Raw genomic sequence first — 19,936 nt, 5'->3', positions numbered from 1 at the left:
GAGGATGAGAGGCTGAATTTGTGTCATCGTGACAAAGAATGGAGCACTCCTCGGGTTTAAAAATATGAGAGGAGAGAAAAGGAAAGGGAAAAATGGGAACAAGAGAGCGAACCAACTGATGAAGGAAAGGAAAAGGCAAAGAAGAGAAGATCACAATCATTTAATTGTCCTGGAAGGATGGTCAGACTCTCCATCAAGGTGGTCACTTATGAGAGAAAACAAGATTCTCATCTTTTGAGCTACAAGGAACAAAGTCCAGCCTTTTTAACCACAACATTGCTTTTTCATTTCTGATCCTACTGGCAAAGCAAACCTGGGCTTCCCTGTTAGAACTGGGATTGGCTGTACAGGTTGCTGGTGTAACCATAGTGACAGACAGCATAGGAGGCACATTCTTCAAATAACTGGTAATGAGAGCTTTATGGTACACTATCAACTATGGTAGCATGAGCTGCACTGCAAAAATGAGGTCTGAAGGTTGCTTTTACTGCATGATGCTTTTTCCGAACTATAACACGTTTTACTGGCCATAGCGAGCTTTAAAAGCTGACAGGTCATAGATTTACTCGCAACACTACATTGCACCATAAAAAAGGTCTTGCCTTTATATTTCAGCCATCATTAGCTCTCCTTGTAAGGCTTCGCTAAAGCAGATTCAGTCATCTGTGTGATCTGGCTAATATGTCTCCTGTAGAACATCATTAGCCAATCGGCCGTGGCCTCCAGTTACAGCAACAGATGGATATAGTGCTACTGCAACCCACTGGTATATTAAGGTAACAGCTTCCTATTTCTGGTTCAACCAAACAAACATACAATGCCAACCACATTTATTAGCACCCTGGTAAAGATGTGTGAAAAACCTTTAAATAAATTCATCTGTTTTTGCAGAAAAATGATCCTGCACTGGAGAAAAACCACAAAAATCTAACCATTATTTTGAGGGCATTTAATCAGTGGGGAAAATACACTTTAAGACATCACTGTTTTTCAAAAAGTCACTGCTGACTCAATTATTTATACCCCTTCAGTTAAATCTTTATAAAACCTCCTGCTGGCAACAGGCAAAGTTTGTGATTTAATGCACTTTGGAGGAGAAACAGGCTCACAGCATTACTGATCTTCCATTGGACCAAACAGTAAGCATCGAATACTTTTCCACACATTCATCCTTTGTTTAATCTAAGCGAAGCACACAACTGCAGTTAAAGTCCGAGCAAACTCCATGTGTTTATGCTTTGAATGGTACGCATCACCCCCCAACAATCATGTATTGATAGCATCATATAGTTGGTATTGTTATGCCAAAATACTGCTTTTGTTGCAGTTCAATAATAGTGAGATTTTTTTTTACCTCCCTTACATCCTTGCTTACTGTGCGTGGTGTCAGGACAAATGAGTCCTTCTCTGACTAGCTTCCAGTGGTTAAAAGGAATCGACCCTTTGTCCAGTCGTATTTCAATCACAGGGAAACAGGAAGTAGAAACTCTTGTGACCTCAGAATTTTTTCAAGCATGTACCCTTTTCAAACCAAATATGTTTTTAATGCATTCATCAGTGTGAGATTTTGCTGCCGCAATAAAACTTGAATTCCCTGGCCTTCAGATGTGGATCGGTGCTGTGAATACAACAGGGGTCATCAGCTGCTGTTTCAGTCCTGGTTGTTCATCTTTTAAATTCAACCTTTACTCACTAGCAGAGTTTTTTATTTGGGCCTTATGGGAAGTTGCCCAGGGCAGCATTAGAAAGGGGCCGCATGAGCACCTGGTAAAAAATATATTTTTTAAATGACTGTTAGTTTTGGCCTGAACAAGTTTTCCCATTGCTTTTATGCATTTGCTGTCAAAGGAGTTAGTGCTGCCATGTGATGAGTAAATTACCCCGGCTTCCTGCTGCAAATAGTGTGACAGGCTTTGTACAGGACTGCACAGTATTTTATCGTGCCCTTATTCATGCAAGAACCACCACTGCTTCATACTGTGTTATCTCCAACCCCCACCACGCACCTCAACCTTTGAGATGGCAGTTGGTTCTGCCTCTAAGTCATAGCCAACTCAAGCCTGACGAATCTGGCAGGTGTGTCACGTCCTCTCTCCACCTATTTTGTGTCTGGCAGACCAGCTGGCAACACTGGAAATGCAAAGCCTGCCAGTTACCACACAGATATTCAATAAAGGACACTGTATCACTGTGTGTGTGGTACACTTGCATATTTAAATGTGCAAGCACCAGCGAGCATGTTTGCATTTTGCAGTATGCCAGATGTGGCTGGATGCCACACACATCCAGAGACACCGAGCCTTGCAGTTGCTGAGCAGTAAACCATGACCTGTACAATGCCGTGCTTTTATCTCACCATGATAAACCTCTCTGCATTCATCACAAGATTTTTGAAAGAAAAAATGCTGTTGGCCTAGAGCTGAAACCCCAGTTTCTCGCATTTTAATATCTACTCACTGAATAATATATTTAAGGAATCAAAGTCATGATACGATGCAAAAAAATGGTTCTGATATGATGGGAGGGAAGTGAATCTTACTACTCAGCTCTTTTGCTTTTTTAGCAGGAAAAAAAGCAAAGAAACAGTAAGATCAATGCACCATCTCTTAAAGCTGTTGTGTGAATCACCAGAGGCAGCAGCAAGAAGAACAATAGATTCACAGGATTTATAAGTCTTCTGATATCCTTTAATTTAGTTGTAAAATGATAAAACTCCACAAGGCATGGAACAATAATGATGTAACTCTGTGACACAACTTGGCCCAGTGAAAGGTGCGACGCCTGAGATCTTCAGATGTCGTTAAAAAGATGCAGCCTTCAAGGGTATGATAAGTGAGAGCCCCTTTATCATTCTTTTCCCAAACAAACTAATCCTATTTTTTAGTTATCAACTCCAATAATGCCAAACTCTAACTAGATCCATCCATAAACAAAGCTGATGGTCAGGACTTTTGCAACTTAGTACCAAAGGAATGAGAAGAAGCAACAAACAGCATGTTGGGGTTACTGCTCTCTGTTTCTCCTTTCCTTGCACACACACAAGCACACATTTCCAGGTCGAGCAATTCAGCTCCAGATGCCAGTCTTATTTAATAGATCTTGGCACCAAATTGGCATTATCAGTGGGTGAGCAGCTAAAGTGTCGGCATGCCAGAAACAGCTAAAGGGCTTTGTCCGCCACACCATAAGCAAAGCTGATTTAAAGCATGAGGAGAAGCCAAACAAGCTCCATCCAATGAAGACAATGAATGCGTGTGGCAGACTGTGTTATATGATAATCGAGCATTAGTGTACTGACAACCGTTGCTAAAAACAGATTCCCTCTGTCAAACACGAGTCGTCCCCTCATAGATATAATTAACCAAACAGCATACTGTGATGTTCTAATACAGTGGCTTGCAAAAGTATTTACTCCCCTTGAACTTTGTCACATTTTACCACATTTACAGCTACAAACGTCAATGGATTTTATTACAGTTATGTGTTTTAGACCAACACAAAGTAGTGCATGACTGCAAAGTCACCTAATTAGTAAACAGGTTCAACCAGTGTGGGATTTAATCGCAGTATAAATCCAGCTGTTCTATGTAGGCCTAAGAGGTTTGTAAGAGAACGTTAGCAAATGAACAGCATCATGGAAACCAAAGAACACAGAAGACAGATCAGGGGAGAAAACATTGAAAGGTTTTCAAAAGCAATATCCCAAAGCTTTTAACATTTCACAGAGTACCATTCAATCCATTACCTGAAAATGGAAAGAGTACGGCACAACTGCAAAGCTAGCCAAGAGGCTCATGGTAACTCTGGAGAAAATCAGAGATCCACAGCTCAGGTGGGAGAATCTGTTGTCACAAATCTAGGCTTTATGAAAGGATCTCAAGTACAAAACCATTGCTCCAAAAGCCACAACTAGTCCTTCTTGCAGTTAGTCACAAGGCATGTATAAATCACAGAAAACATGTGAAAGACGTTGCTCTGTTCGGATGTTAGATCACATAGGAAGGCCCAGACCTAAATTCAACTGAGAAACTGGCAAGACTTAAAAATAATGTTCAAAGATGCTCTCTATTCAATCTGGCTGAGCTTAAGCCATTGGGCAAAAAGAAATGAGGATTAATCAGTCATTAGGTGTGAAAAGCTGCTTTGTGTTGGATTGTCGCATAAAACCCAAATATAGTCAAGGGGTATGAAAACTTTTGCAAGGTGTTGCAGCTATCAATTATTTATTTACCTAATGCATGTATATATCCATCTGCCTTAGTCCTCTGTTCCTACATAAAATCAGAGTATTTTCAGGTGTTTCTTTCTTTTTTACTCCATCTTTCTTGTCTGAAATAGTCTGTATTTCAATAAATATGTCAACAAACAAGAAGTGACTTTTCAAAACTGTGACTCACTCAAGTAAATGTTTTTCTTTTACAATTGCAAAAAGAGGAAAAGAGAAAACACAACAGAGCTAGATAACTACATAAGAATGGATAGATGAGAAGAGCACTCACCACCAAACAAATTATATTCCTCTCCCACTTTTATTTATCATCCTGTCTTCTACCCAATAACGAGACTCAGAAACCTTTTTAAAAGTCCCATCAGCCCTTCCCTACACATCATTATACCTTCTGTCACAATCACAACACCTTTCAGCTGTCACATGCCCCATATTTTCCCCTCGACATCTTCTCATTCATCTACCCCCTGTGTCCTGTGTCCTCTATCCACCATCTACCCTCACACTATGCTGTCACTTCTTTTTCTCACCCATAGCCTTCCCATTCTTTCCGGTCATAGGGGCTCATTATTTTCATTAAAACCCTGCCCTTTTCCCATCGGTCTTACCATCTCCCACTAGCTGCAGCAGGGCCAGGTCAAGAGGACGTTTCCAACGTGAGTTTTTGTGCAGGGCGATACCGTAGCCTGTGGTGGCAAAAACCTTCCCCGAGCCTATGGTCATCACCTTGGAGAAAGGACAACATGCTGATACTGAAAAAAACTTAATGCCAGGCAAAAAAAAAAAACATGTGGATGTGTCTCTGCTTCAATCCTCACCTTACATCCTTCGTCCTTCCTGGCCATATAGTTTAACACTGCAGCATCATAAATAAAAGCATCCAGCTTCCTGTAAAGGAGTAAAGGCACAAGTCATTCATCATTTAATGGAAGAGAGACAGAACTAGGATGGAGAGACTGACAGAGGCAGGGGAGGATGTATAAAGGTAAATCTCTGCAATGTACTTCGGAAGACAGCTGTGGTGCAAATATATACAGCATACATGTAAAGGGGAATGATGGAGGGGGCATAAAACGTTAAATAACGACATGGAGATGCAGAAAGGGTGGAATGGTAAAGCAGGTTTGGCAGTGAAAGTGGAAACAGGGAGAATAAAATAAGGGAGAAATCAGGTGAGGATCTGTGAGTAAGAGAAAGATGGTGGGGGCTGAAGGGATTTACGGAACGAAGGGTGCAGTGACAGGGAGCGACAGAGAAAAGAGGGAGAGATTTACACACTTCAGGATAGAAAGGACATGGGATAGAGGCAGAGAGTGATGAGGATTATAAAGTTTAAATACAGACACAGAGAAAGTACACTAGGAGGGAAAAGAATGGATCAAAATAAGAGACACAGAAAGGAACTTTAACAAAAAAGGGCAGCTAAAGAGTAAAAATGGAAATATAAGCATTAGGCAGGAGAAAAAAACTCTCCAGGAGTAAAGCACGAGTTTCATACATTCAGTGCATGTTAACGTTGAGTTATAATTGCGGTGTCAAAGCGGTGTGGATCACGACAGAGGCTTAGGATTCAGTAAATTGGGATTAACCAACACATGACGAGTGATGGAGATTCTGTGAGAAAACTGAAAAAGGGAAAAGCTGCTCACACTGTATGTGTGGATAAATAGCTGTGAAGGTGGAGAGGGAAAGAACAAAGGTGGGAGAATTTGTGCAGCAAAGCATGATGTGTGACAAAAGATGCTAAATGTTAGTAGAAGTTGAAAAGAATGCCTTTCTGGATTAAAGTCTGCTTGTGTGAATGGGAGAACATAAAAGATGACAAAAAGGAAAAAAAAAAATATGCAGGCTATATCTGCTGAATGTGGTTGCTGTGATCACTGACACTCTGTACCATAAAATCAAATAAAGATTAAACAATTCAGTGATACTGAAAACAATCGATTTAAATGAATAGATTATAGTAAAAATCATAGATTTGTTACTTAAACTTTAGGGCAAAATTGCATTAAGCAGTAATCACTGATGAAGGTCCATGAATGCATAAATGAGGTACTTGTACTTGTCATCTTCCGCTTTATCCGGGACCGGGTCGCGGGGGCAGCAGACTCAGCAGAGATGCCCAGACATCCCTCTCCCCAGACACCTCCTCCAGCTCTTCCGTGGGGAGCCCAAGGTGTTCCCAGGCCAACCGAGAGACATAGTCCCTCCAGCGTGTCCTAGGCCGTCCCCTGGGCCTCCTCCTGGTGGGACGTGCCTGGAACACCTCCCGAGGAAGGCGTCCAGAAGGCATCCGGTATAGATGCCCGAGCCACCTCAACTGGGTCCTCTCGATGTGGAGGAGCAGCGGCTCAACTCCAAGCCCCTCCCAGATGGCTGAGCTCCTCATCCTATCTTTAAGGGAGTGCCCGGCCACCCTACGGAGGAAGCTCATTTCAGCCGCTTGTATCCGGGATCTCGTTCTTTTGGTCATGACCCAAAGTTCATGGCCATAGGTGGGGGTATGGAAGCAAATCGTTACCATATTTCAAATGAAAAAGCATTTTCAGAAATGCTTTTTCATTTTAAGAATGTGGCTGCATTGTTTGACTCATAAATGAAATTAGTTATCAATAATCCTATTTGCATTTTACTTTTCTTCTTCAAGACTGCTCATTCTTTCACTTAATTAAAATGAAAAAGAAAGACATTTGAGATTTATTTTTCAAAATGTACCCCAACAAATAGATACCAAAATTCAATTTGAAATGTAAAATTTGAAAATGTAAAAGCATTTCCAGAAATGCTTTTCATTTTAAGAATGTGGCTGCGTTATTTGACCCATAAATAAAATTAGTAATCAATCATCCTATTTGCATTTGCATTTTCTTCTTCATGACTGCACATTTTATACCATAATCAAAAAGAAAACAAAGCAGACATTGCTTTTTCGTTTTCGTGGTCTGCCCGCAAAGTACTGCCCAGAACTCGAAAACGAAAAAGCATTCAGAGCTGCGGGCGCAGCAGAGTGACGTCAGCAGCCGCTCTTCCTCAGCTCCCTGCTGACCGAGCTACCCATCTTGTTCGGTGGGAGGCGCTGTGCACGTCTGCAGTGCATTACATTGCAAACGTGCCGAGAAATTGATTGAATTGCAGCAGGGCCGAGCTCAATTTGTGGCAGTGACAGGCAGAACTGGTAGTGCCGGTGGCAGGCTGTGGCGGAACTGCCACAGCCTGCTGCAGGGTGGCAGGGGATTCCACGAGGATGCCAGAAGGTGCCAGACCGGCCGTAAAAGCTTGCCAATGCGTTTGCCGCTGTTTTTGTGGAAGCTGATGCTGATTATCGGCAAATGGGTTGTCATTATTGTTATAGCCTGTTACCTTTAAATAATGATTTCATTATTGATTATTATTTAATAAACAGCTTTAGACCCATAACATAAGGTGATTGTATTTACTTGACATAGAAAATAAATAGCACTATGTGTATGTGTAACGTGTTGAAAGGATGACGAAGATTTATTGCACAAACAGCCGGTTTATTATAGAGCATGAGCGGCTATTCTGAATCGTCACTCACAGAAAATGATAAATAAATGCTTAAAAACACGCTGGATGTCCCAGGCCATAAGGCTGCCACCGGAACTACCAGTTCTGCCTGCCACTGCCACAAATTGAGCTCCTCCCTGATGCAATTCAACGAATTTCTCGGCACGTTTGCAATGTAATGCACTGCAGACGTGCACAGCGCCTCCCACCGAACAAGATGGGTAGCTCGGTCAGCAGGGAGCTGAGGAAGGGCGGCTGCTGATGTCACTCTTCTGCGCCCGCAGCTCGGAATGCTTTTTCGTTTTCGAGTTCTGGGCAGTACTTTGCGGGCAGACCATGAAAACGAAAAAGCAATGTCTGCTTTGTTTTCTTTTTGATTATGGCATAAAATGTGCAGTCGTGAAGAAGAAAAGGCAAATGCAAATAGGATGATTGATTACTAATTTTATTTATGGGTCAAATAACGCAGCCACATTTTTAAAATGAAAAGCATTTCTGGAAATGCTTTTTCATTTTCAAATTTTACATTTCAAATTGAATTTTGGTATCTATTTGCTGGGGCATATTTTGAAAAATAAATCTCAAAAGTATTTTTCTTTTTCATTTTAATTAAGTGAAAGAATGAGCAGTCTTGAAGAAGAAAATTAAAATGCAAATAGGATTATTGATAACTAATTTTATTTATGAGTCAAACAATGCAGCCACATTCTTAAAATGAAAAAGCATTTCTGAAAATGCTTTTTCATTTGAAATATGGTAACGATTTGCTTCCATATGGGGGTAGGAACACACACCGACCGGTAAATCGAGAGCTTCGCTTTTCGGCTCAGCTCTATCTTCACCACAACAGACCAGCACAGCACCCCCATTACTGCGGCAGCCGCACCGATCCGTCTGTTGATCTCCTGCTCCATTTTTCCCTCACTCGTGAACAAGACCCTGAGATACTTAAACTCCTCCACTTGAGGCAGGAACATGCGGCCGAAGGTCTGATGATACGACAACAAAGTCGATCATTGACCTCCTGTCTAGGGTGTCCTGGTGTCAAGTGCACTGATGGACACCCTTATGTTTGAACATGGTGTTCATTATGGACAATCCGTGGCTAGCACAGAGGTCCAATAACAAAACACCACTCAGATTCAGATCGGGAGGCCATTTATCCTGATCACGCCACTCCAGGTGTCAATGTCGTTTCCCACGTGGGCGTTGAAGTCCCCCAGTAGAATAATGGAGTCTCCGGGAGGGGCACTATCCAGCACCCCCGACAAGGATGCCAAGGCCGGGTACTCCGCACTACCACTTGGCCCGTAGGCCGAAATGACAGTCAGAGACCTGTCACCAACCCGAAGGCGCAGGGATGCGACCCTCTTCTCCACTGGGGTAAACCCCAACACGAGACGGCTGAGCTGTGGGGCAACAAGCAAACCCACCCCAGCCCGCCGCCTCTCCCCGTGGGCCACTCCAGAGTAGAAGAGAGTCCAACCCCTCTCGAGGAGATGGGTTCCAGAGCCCACGCTGTGCGTGGAGGCGAGCCTGACTATTTCTAGTCGATATCTCCCAGCAAGGTGACACTCCACATCCCTAAAGCCAGCCTAAGCATCTGGGGATTGGGCCGCTGAGGTCTCCACCTTCGTCCGCCACCCAATCCTCTTTGCACCGGTCCCTCACGGTTCCCCCTGCAGGTATTGGGCCCACTGGGGGATGGTCTCGCGTATCTCGTTCGGGCTTGGCCCGGCCGGGTCCCGCGAGGAGCAACCCAGCCACCAGGCGCTCTCCGACGAGTCCCGACCCCAGGCCTGGCTCCAGGGTGAGACCACGGCTCCGCTGTACCGGGCGACGTCACATGCCTCGATTTAGTAGTCGTCATGAGGTGTTCTTGAACCGCTCTTTGTCTCACCTAGAGCCTGTTTGCCATGGGAGACCTTACCAGGGACATTTAAGCCCCAGACAACATAGCCTCTAGGATCATTCGAGCACTCAAAGCCTTAAGGTGGCGGTTCAAGGAGGGGCATAAAGAAGGTATATCATTGAAAAACTATATTATACAGACGCTTAATTCAGAGTGCTTAAAAATATTATTTGAGTACAATTACTATTTAGTTTAAATTCAGGGTGTGAATAGATTGTATTCCTCAGTACAGCTTTCTTTTAGGTGTTAAAAAAAGTGTTGCTTTAATATATAATTTAGATGTGAAGTTATAAATGTAAGTTAAATGAATGCAAACTGTTGACATTTCACACATATTTCTATAACCAATATTCACATGTAAATGGTAAGAGATGTTGATGTTGTGGCACTTCTGAGTTTAAAAAGTGGCTATTAAGCCAAAACAAAATTAATTGCATTACCGCGAACACCGGACTCCATCCTCTTCTATCGACTACATGTAGCTTGTGTGTGTCATGATTCACCTTTGTTTGAGTTTTGAGTTCTCACTCATCAGTGCTAATTACCCTCCCTCCTTCAGTTGTTTTGCATTCTCCATGCCACCAGCTGCTCCACATTATTGCTCTTCTTGTTCACTGGTCATTTCTCCACCATGCCTTTGTATTTATGCTTTCTGGTTTTCATTGCTCACCACTGGATCCTCCTGATTGTCATGCCTAGGCTGTCCATGAGTGTTAAATTTCTACACCATGTCCTTTACCTGCCTATGTTCCATGACTTACCGTTACCTGTAAATTATTTATTAAATATTCTACCCACCATGTGGTTCCCACACTCTTGTCTGCACGTTGGTCCTACAAACCCCCAGCCTGTGACAGTGTGGGATGTTTAATATAAAATAAAAGAGGACTATATTCTGATGTACGTCTGCTACCTCTGATGTGCGTTGTCCTTTATTTTTATGGCATCATGTTATCCAAAGTCCTTGAGACAAAAGGCTGATATGCATGGCATGTTAGCTTCAATGCCTAGTTGGGGCCACAGCAAATTATGGTGTAATTTGCCCAGTGTTTGGTACAGCCTCTGTACACTACTTTTGATGTATCACAAGGCATATTTTTAGTGGCCTATATGCCCTTTGTATTTTTATGTTTAATTTCCATTGTCCACGCTTGTGCACTACACTGGTAAGGTTAAATATTTTTTAATACATGAATTATTTTATGTACCAGGGATTTTATTAAAACCCTCAGTAAGTGCTGTGAGCATGTTCAGCAATCAGACAAAAGTTTTCATTCCCATATCCGCTACAATGGACTTTATACATCTGAGACTCAGACAACAGACAAGCTGTCAGAAGTTACAGTTATTATTTGACACTATCTCTATTGATGATCTTAAACTCTAGGGTATCATAGAACCCCTTCTTTCATGAGAATGATCTCTCATGGCATCTAAACAGCCTTGTGAACCTTGCATGAATTTGCTATGGATGGATTCAAAATCAGACGTTAAGACTGAGGGGCAGAGCTCATGCTAAGAATCAATTTCAGAAACCATCACAAAATACCTGACTCATCAACATTAGACCTGCTGTGAATTTGTTTGTTTTGTTTGAGTTTCTCCTCTCACACCAGGTTGTATTTTCCTATGATCAGACTTTTCTTGCGTAACCCATTAACTCCTTTGTATTTATATAATGTCAGGTTTCTATACAAATTTGCAAGGTCGCAATATGTCTGTTGACATGATAATTCTTATCACAATTCGATTCCACTGGTTTTAACAATACTCTTCTAGTTTTGTTTCAGCTGAATACAATTATTGTGTTTTGTTTAAATGGTAACACAGGAACCTATTTCCCTTTACAACTACTTTTTTTTAAGTTCTAAAGGCATCTTCATTATCAAACGTAGATTTCTTTACTTGTGTGTTTGTGGTTTATTATCTATGTGATAATGTTTGGTGTGTCAGAAGATCAAAAGTATGTTGTTAGATCTATTTTAGGGAGGCTTCATCTTCCTTTTCTCTACTCAGCAGATCAACTGATCAGGAGGAAGACTTTGTACTGAATGATCCACAAAGTGAAATTGTAAATAATCCTGATAATTAATTGCTAAACTGTACATATACATATTTTGTTAAGACAACACTATTGTTGGGTATTTTTAAACTGCTAACTTCTAAGTCTCCGTTCTTTGCCACCTCTCTACTGTTTTGATCCAATATCACAGTGTTGTGGTAAGAAATGTCACCTGTCAGTAGACTAAGTGACACAGTGTCCCTATTAATACAACTGTTCCAATATATCCTTCAACACATTCATCCGGTGGATGTAAAATTAGGTTTTTAAGACTGAGGGAATGGCTAGCGGCTGACAAAGCACCTGATGTTAAGGGAGGCTATGTGACTGAGACCATCAGAGCTCTACAGGTTAGGATGTGGTTCTATAGAGTCTTGGCCCCAAAGCACAGCCTTAATAAAAATATTTCATGTTTAATTCTGGCCGGTTTAACTTTCTGGATGTACTGGCTGTAGCCTAAAAATCACAGAGACAAAGGTTTAATTCTATGTAACCTAAATGAATATTTTCTACATAAACATATAAACAAAATCTATGTTTGAAGGAAGAGTAACACATCAGTGGTAACAAATGTATATTTTTATCAGTTCATAATAATAATAACAATTTGGTGTCTGGCAGTTTCTACGGTTATTTAAATATAACCTTAAATGTACAAAAACACACAACAGATTCTATACTGACATTATTTATTACTGAAAAATGAACCCAGTAAGGAAAAGATCTGGCTGAAAAACTAAGTACACTCTATGATTCAACACCTTTTAAAAGCACCTTTAACCTAAATACCTCTCAGTAGTTGTTTTCTGTATGAATTTATCACTCTCACAACATTGTGGTGGAATGCTGGCTCACTCTTATTGCCAATCTTCATTCAGTTGATTATTTTTTGCACAGCTCTGTTAAGGTCCCACCAGAGCATTTCAGTCAGGTTAGGGTCTGGACTTAGACTAGGCCACTGGGATTGGTTGGAATGGCCACCTGCAACAGCAGTAAAGTGCAGAAACTGCTGCTTTAACAGAGGTGCTCACACAGTGGATGATCAGCTAACCAGGCACTTTTGATCAGCAGCATCTGACTGCTTCATTAAATTTTATCTATGCGGAAACAGGAAGGGTTTATTGACTTCTTTTCACATGCACATAATGTACAAACACAACTTTACTGCTGGAAAAAAAAGGGTGAATGCAATCAAGGAAATTAAGTTTTTTATTTTGGCTTTGTCTTTGTTGGATAATGAAGCGTTGCGTGTTTTTGTTCACTTGAGTTTATATTTAAATCACTTGAAAAAAATGCAAGAGTAAATCGATTTTTACTATGGAGAAAAAAAATTGAAATGAAAAAACTTGTACTTTGCTTTTTTATTATGATTGTATTTCCTAGTATTATTTTGTTCAAGAACACAGACCCACTGTATACATTTCTTAATAAAACCAGTTCATGAAGTTATTTTGACAGTTCACATTTTAAAGATTTAGAAGAGCAAAGCCAGATAAAACCAAAATCTTCCAGATACAACAGAGGGGAAATGAAAGTGGATCAGATAATAAAAGTTCCACAACTAATACTAAAAAAAAAAAATCAACGACGCTTATTTATTTCTGAAAATGTTTTGATGTGCAATGCAGATGTTCATGAGTTCCTTCAGTCCTGGGGTCTTAGCCCCTCAGTCTTTCAATACCACTGATGTCACTAATTTCTATGTCTAAAGTGATATGCTTGTGTTAAATATCTTTACAAACATCAAACAATTGACAAATGAAGAGCAGCACAGCATGCATAAATTGAAAGTCAATGGGGGGAAAATTAAAGGTGGGCATGTAAAGAGAAGATTAGATTTGCTGTGACAAACAGACCCAGTCTTCAGGTTCAGGATGGCATCCTCCACTCCCTTCTGGTTGTATTTGCCCATGTACTGGTGCATGTCTGGATAGTTGGAGCGAATGTTTTTTTCTGTGCTCCCATTGGGCACTGTGCCAAACTTCAGAGGTGGATACTGCTCCTCTGGATGCTGAAACTATCAGAGGAGAAGAGGATGAGGGAGGAAAAAGAAGGGGCATGAGACACACCAGGCTGTGCACCAATCTGTCTGACCTATTTCTGTCCACTCTCCAGACTTACAACACTCCTTGCCCACTTAAAATGAAAAGAGAGCAGTCTATGGACTTAAAGTAACATTTAAGACCGTCTTTTGTGTGTCCAGGAAAAGCGGTAATTGAGTTATGTGACATGAAGTTCTATTCATTTCTTAATTCCCATGCTTTAATCAATTTAACATTAAATGCATGGGATTTGGCTCACTTGAAGGCATTAATTCTCCTTATGCTTTTCCTGCTTAATCAGTATTCAAGTGGCGAAGTACCTTCTTGTCCGAGAGGCCTGAAACTGTGTCAATGTACTCCTCCTGGATCATGAAGGCAGCCAGGTTAGCAGTGTAAGAAGCCAGAAAGATGACAGCGAAGAAGGCCCAGATCAGCACCATTATCTTGCTTGTGGTTCCTCTTGGGTTCTCCACCGGCACAGAGTTGTTGAAAACAATGGCCCATAAAAGCCAGACTGATTTTCCAATGGTGAATGTCGACCCTCCAGCCTCTAATCAGAATGATAATGGAAAAAATAAATAAAATATGATTAGAAAGATTAGAAGTAGGGATGCTTGGGTAAAGCGAGTAGCTCGAAGCAACTGTAAGAACTTGACACAATGTCTGTACTAGTACTTACACAGCCCCCTATATTTACTATGACTACTGGTTAAAAGAGTGAAAAAGGTCCACAAATGCATGATTGTTTTTACTCCAGTAGCTTAATCTCATGCTGAAATATTTGCAGCAGCTGTCTAACAAGCTTTGGAGATTTCTTTTACCTTGTCTGTCATGATTACATTCATTTAAAACTGTAGATTTAGGTCAGACTGGATGGGACATTGTTTGACTTTTGAAGATGAACACACAACTGCCTCATTTGAATGATGTGTTCTCCTCTCTTTCCCATTTTGAACAGTGGCTAACAGAAATTGTTCTCTGGATCAAGTTAATCTCCCAGAGAAAAAGAAAGTCTAAATAAAATGTTCTCAACACTTATCTCAAAATGTCAAGTTTAATTAAGAAATACTTCAGTTACATTTCTTTTTTAGGAATTGTAAGGTGTGCCAACAAACAGTCTACCTACCTTTTGCCAAAGAAGGAAGGAAGGACAAAAGGAAGGGAAGGAGGTAGCGCAAAAGAAGGTAAGGAAGAACAGAAGGAACTATACGAGGAAGGAAGGCAAGGCTAAGGGAAGGGCACAACTTTGAACAATAGGCATTATTCTTATTGAATAATGCTTATCCAAACCTGGAAACTATTAATATCAAATTCCAGACTTTTCCACACTGTATAGGAACTCTGTCAGTCACTATCCTGAAAAACAGCTAAGTACAATAAAACAAATAAATTAGCAAACAAATGTCCGTTGTAAGAGATAGTCAGCTTTTACTGTAAATCACTATTGGAGAGAAAGGACAAGAAGAGATGAAACTGATAGATGGAGGGGGGGGGGGGTAGAGTGGATGACAGAGAGGTAATATTAGGTAGAGCACTGCAATCATGCAGTAAAGGAGGCTACTCCAGCGGGGTATTGAACCAAGGCATCAGGCACACTGAATATCACAGGAGTACAAACTATGCTGCTGAATAATAAACGGCTGCTTTAATAGTGGGAACACTTGGATGCAGTTCAACATGCTTTATGTATAATGTGCAAAATCCAACAAGAAGAAGATATATATATATATATATAAAAGGCATCACTCACTCTTTCCTGTCTGCAGACTGCGGTTGTAGCCCACAGGGCTGAAGAATTCAAAAATAAAGACGGTCACAGCCACAACAGTGAGGCACATGACGAACATCATCACCCACACCGCTGGACTGTAAGGCTCTGTGAAGAGAAACAAATTCATTTATTCAATAGAGGACACTTGAAAGTGTTATAAAACCTGCATATGCAGTAATCTCCCTAAACAAAAGCACTGGAGCAATCACAGCCTTCAGTAGATAAACACTGTTTCCTGTTTCCAAGATCTGCTCAATTCAGTCTGTAAGTCAGTAACACTGATCTCCCACTGGGGCCTCAAGTGTGCTGACGGAGTGAAAGAAGACATTAAGAAGACATGAGGAGCTAAAAAAAAGAAAAGAATCTAGATGTTAAGGCCAGCAACCAAAGATCAAGGCATTTTATGCAAACTCAATACTTTACAATTAGATTAGATTCTGTTCATCAGCAGCTGCCCTGCCGTAAGCTAAAGGTCTCACCTAAGAAAGCTGATGGTGAAACGGTTCCATTGCTACGGGAGACCATGACACTGATCCCAGTCTCCACGAAGGGGACAGAGAAATCCACGACCTCTGACCTCTCCTCATTGATAGTCAGTGAGCCGATGGCCATGTCCGCCCGTTTGTACACCACCTGAAGGGGACAACAGCAGTGATAAGAAAGAAATCTAATTATGGCAAACTCATGTCGCTGTTCTCAACAGACAAAGCCAATCTTATACAGTCCACTGCACATTTTCTTTCCAGGTGAGATTCTGACATTTCTACACCTTGACCCTTTGTACAGCCAGGTATGAGGGGAGCCAGTGTTTCAGCGCAGTACAATGAACACGTGTCTCCTGCGCATCTCTTTAGCATACAGAATGAGCCAGGGCCCGTCTCCTCTCTGCCACCATCAAGCAAAACCTGAAAACCGCTGTGTCTGCTGATTGTACAAGCGAAATGTTAATCTACATTAGACATGGCACATCCACTCTTCAGAGCAAATCAGTAGAAAACTAAAGCGAAGCGGAACGCAAAGCCCCCTCCATTCAAGTTTGCCAAGTCTCTGGATTACCTGATCAAAGAATGGCAGGCTTTGGAGCAGCTGATCAAAATGACAGAAATTAGCTGGAGAAAACAAAATATGCGTGGCTTTCCTTTTTTTTTACTTGCAAAAATAGATCTCACAGCCAGCTCTGACCTGTGGTCATGTTATAAACGATAAGAGCGCGAGAGTACCAAGGAACTGTTTTAGAAGCGCATGACTAATGGTGTAAAGCACGTTATTTCTGGGAGAAGGTTAGAAACAGCAGGGAGCTTCAATGAAGACACAGCCACTGTATTGATTTCAGTATAAGTGCCAATATACATGTGCATGCCTCTGCCTCTGTGACTTTCACCCCCTTTTTTTCTACCAGCATGTCTGTATTTTTCTTTAATGGGAATTCTTCACCTATATGGCCAATAAGGACTAACCATTAATAGTTGGTGGTATCTTGTGTTTTATGGGTGTGCTAATATATGCTGAATGCATCTCTGCAGAAATACACGTGTTACGGCTTGCGAGATATAGGACCCCAGAATGCAGACTAGAAGGCAGCATGTCGGTAAGTAAAAAGGTTTTAATGACAAAAAACAAAAACTCACTCACAGCAGGAGGCAGGAACAAAACAACAAACGGGCAGGCGAGACGGGCATGGCATGATCTGAAAACAAGACTTGAGCATGAAAAATGTTTCCGCAATGAATGATAGAACAGGTGTGTGTATATATATGGAGTGAAAACCAGGTGGAGCTAGGAGACAGATTAGTTTGGGCTGGTGAACTGAATAAACTTAATTGACAGACAGAACAAAACGTGGCTGCGGCAAAAACAGAGACTCTTGAACACAAACTAACAGAAACTAGAAAAAACATCCGAAAACCAAACTTGACAAAACACGAACAAGATGACAAAACTAAAGCATGACCAGGAAAATAACAGAAGCATGATTCAAAATCAAAGAAGAAGAATAATAATAAACAAAAGAACGAGTCAAAACCTTAACTGTGAAAAACATAAGAAAAAACCAGAAACCAAACAACCCCAAATCATAACAACACGGTGTGTAAAGACAGTGCGGTAAAAATGTGTTTAACCACCGACAGATTTCTTCTGTTGATCAAACTAATTTTAATGTCAAAGATAACCTGAAACGACACAAACAGTAGTTTTCAGCTCATGATTTTTTTATTTTTTTTTATTAAGGGAACGGTGCTAACCAACCTGGTCCAGTGGAAGAAATAATAACATCCCATGACCTGTGATTAATTAATTTGTCTGTAAAGCTGAATGCAATTCTACTAGTCACACTCAGGTCTGATTACTGTATAACCTGTAGAATAAGGAAACCCCTAAGCTAAACCTGTCTGACAACATGGAATAGGCTGAGGATCTCAAAAAGCAACACATCATGCCTCAATGTAAAGAAATGCAAGAACAGATGAGGAACAAAGTCAGTGACATCTATCAGCCTGGAAAGCGTTACAAAGCCATTTTTAATGGGTCAAAGTTTAAATAAAAAACAAAAATACGTCAATCTTTTTATATGAAACTACATGCAATCAGACCTTTACGAACAAAAATATTGCTCTAAAATTAAAACTAAAAACGACTATGTCAGTAGCCCACCCCTACTTTAAACAGTATTACCTGCCTAACATTAATGACACATTGCTCATGAAGGCAGGCAGACAGAAATGCAGGCATCCACGTATACACACAATCAAAGACTTGCCTCTCCAATCATGCCGTTCCAAACGCCGTCTATCTTCTTCCCATGCTTCCCATTGGTCACCAAGTAGAGGTCATAGGTGAAGCCGACAATCTTGGCAAGTCGCTTGAGGATGTCAATGCAGAAACCCTTGCAACACTTCTTTAGAGGAACCTTACCCTCCTCAATAGTACTGGGAAAGAAAAGGTACAGGAAAAGAAACAGAAAATAAATGAAGGTTAAAAAAATAAATATTGCGGCAAGGACTTTCATGATAGGTTTCTGGCTTAGTACAGGATAGGGACTGCCATTCCACCTGAAGTTGATGAACCATAAAGCTCCTCTGTGGTCATATCTGATTCCATATTCTGAGTCATTCTGCTGATCCTCTGGTGAGCAGTCTCGTATTGATTATGGTCATGGAGTGAAACATCAACAGCTTTGATAGGTTATTGTTACCTCAGCTCAATGGTATAATGGGAATATGCAGAGTCTACTCACGATTCTGCTCTTTCAGTTGCATTTTACTTTTTTTATACGAGTAAAAATTGCTAAACTTTAGATCCACACATGGTAACATGATAAACCTGTCATTGGCGGGTCGTCTGCAGGGAACAGAGTCCCGGATGCAGGTTCCTGAAGCAGGGTCTGCAAATTCCACAATGACAAATGGCCTTTCCTCCAGTGTTACTACACGCAGGTGTTGGGCATCGTCAGGTGGCTTCAGGAAGGGCCCGTAGCGGGACCAAGATGGGTACCGAAGCTTCAGCACACCGTTCTCCCACCAGCCTACCTAGGGGAACAGAAGAGAGAAACATCAGAGGAGAGCGCACTTTGCACTTCCTTTTTTATACAGAACAATCATCGTATCCTTTTTTAACAGCGATAAACAGAAAGCATCAAAAACAATCAAACCCTGCTGACTTTGTTGACTTTCTGTCTGCATCTTAAAGACAGGCACTGAAAAAGGAAAAGGTGCTCAACGTTTCTCGCTTAGAGATGAGGTTATTAAAACAAAGGATTGTTTATGTCAAAGATTGACAGAATTAGCTCGTGCTACAATTTTTTGGTTCGTTTGCTTTCCAGATTTAGAAAAACATTTGTAATCACAGTAATCACACTTACAGATAACATTCTTATCATTGCAATATTTTTGTTTCTTAGATATTTTTGGATTTTCTTTCATCATTTGTCACAGAAACCATGAATATGTCTTCTTAAAATATAAATATTGAAAGACCAAACAAATAAATGGCAACAGTGGATTTAGAGCATTTATCGAGGGCATTATGTCCCCATTTAAAGACGTGCCCATAGGGATATGTCTCTCCTTTTTTCAGTGGCTCTTCTTGTGAAGAGCATCTTCTGCACCATCTACACTGTATTTGCATATGCTTGTCCTAATCTAAGGTTGTCTTGATGCCAAAAAAGCACATAAAATCACCTCTTTTTGATTTCATAAATAGAATGAGGATTTTAGAAAATCCCAGATCAGATCTGAGTAGTCTAAGTAATTTAGAGTTTTAACTACAGAAGATCAAGATTAGTACTGATTTAAAAAAAAATTTAAGTACCACTCTTATTCAAAATCATAGCAAGCTTTAAATCAGACTCCAACATAACTTTCTTTATTCTCATGCACTGATGGTCTGACTGAAC

At 40.8% G+C, this 19,936-nt stretch overlaps 1 protein-coding gene across 2 annotated transcripts in view; it reads right to left on the bottom strand.

Moving 5' to 3' along the window:
• Nucleotides 1-19,936, bottom strand: part of LOC124865443 (glutamate receptor ionotropic, NMDA 2D) — a 105,065-nt gene that overhangs the window by 14,118 nt on the left and 71,011 nt on the right. For both annotated transcript variants that reach the window (XM_047360528.1, XM_047360529.1), the window contains exons 7-14: nt 18,865-19,070; nt 18,302-18,470; nt 16,023-16,176; nt 15,523-15,648; nt 14,093-14,322; nt 13,587-13,747; nt 5,047-5,116; nt 4,837-4,954 (exon numbers count right to left, since the gene is read on the bottom strand). In XM_047360528.1, the coding sequence (XP_047216484.1) occupies nt 4,837-4,954; nt 5,047-5,116; nt 13,587-13,747; nt 14,093-14,322; nt 15,523-15,648; nt 16,023-16,176; nt 18,302-18,470; nt 18,865-19,070 (1,234 nt within the window). The remainder of the gene's footprint in view (nt 1-4,836; nt 4,955-5,046; nt 5,117-13,586; nt 13,748-14,092; nt 14,323-15,522; nt 15,649-16,022; nt 16,177-18,301; nt 18,471-18,864; nt 19,071-19,936) is intronic.

Source organism: Girardinichthys multiradiatus, chromosome 3 (assembly GCF_021462225.1).
Source record: "Girardinichthys multiradiatus isolate DD_20200921_A chromosome 3, DD_fGirMul_XY1, whole genome shotgun sequence".
Lineage (NCBI taxonomy): Eukaryota > Metazoa > Chordata > Actinopteri > Cyprinodontiformes > Goodeidae > Girardinichthys > Girardinichthys multiradiatus.
The sequence above is the reverse complement of the archived record's forward strand: the minus strand, read 5'-3'. Positions and strand labels throughout refer to the sequence as shown.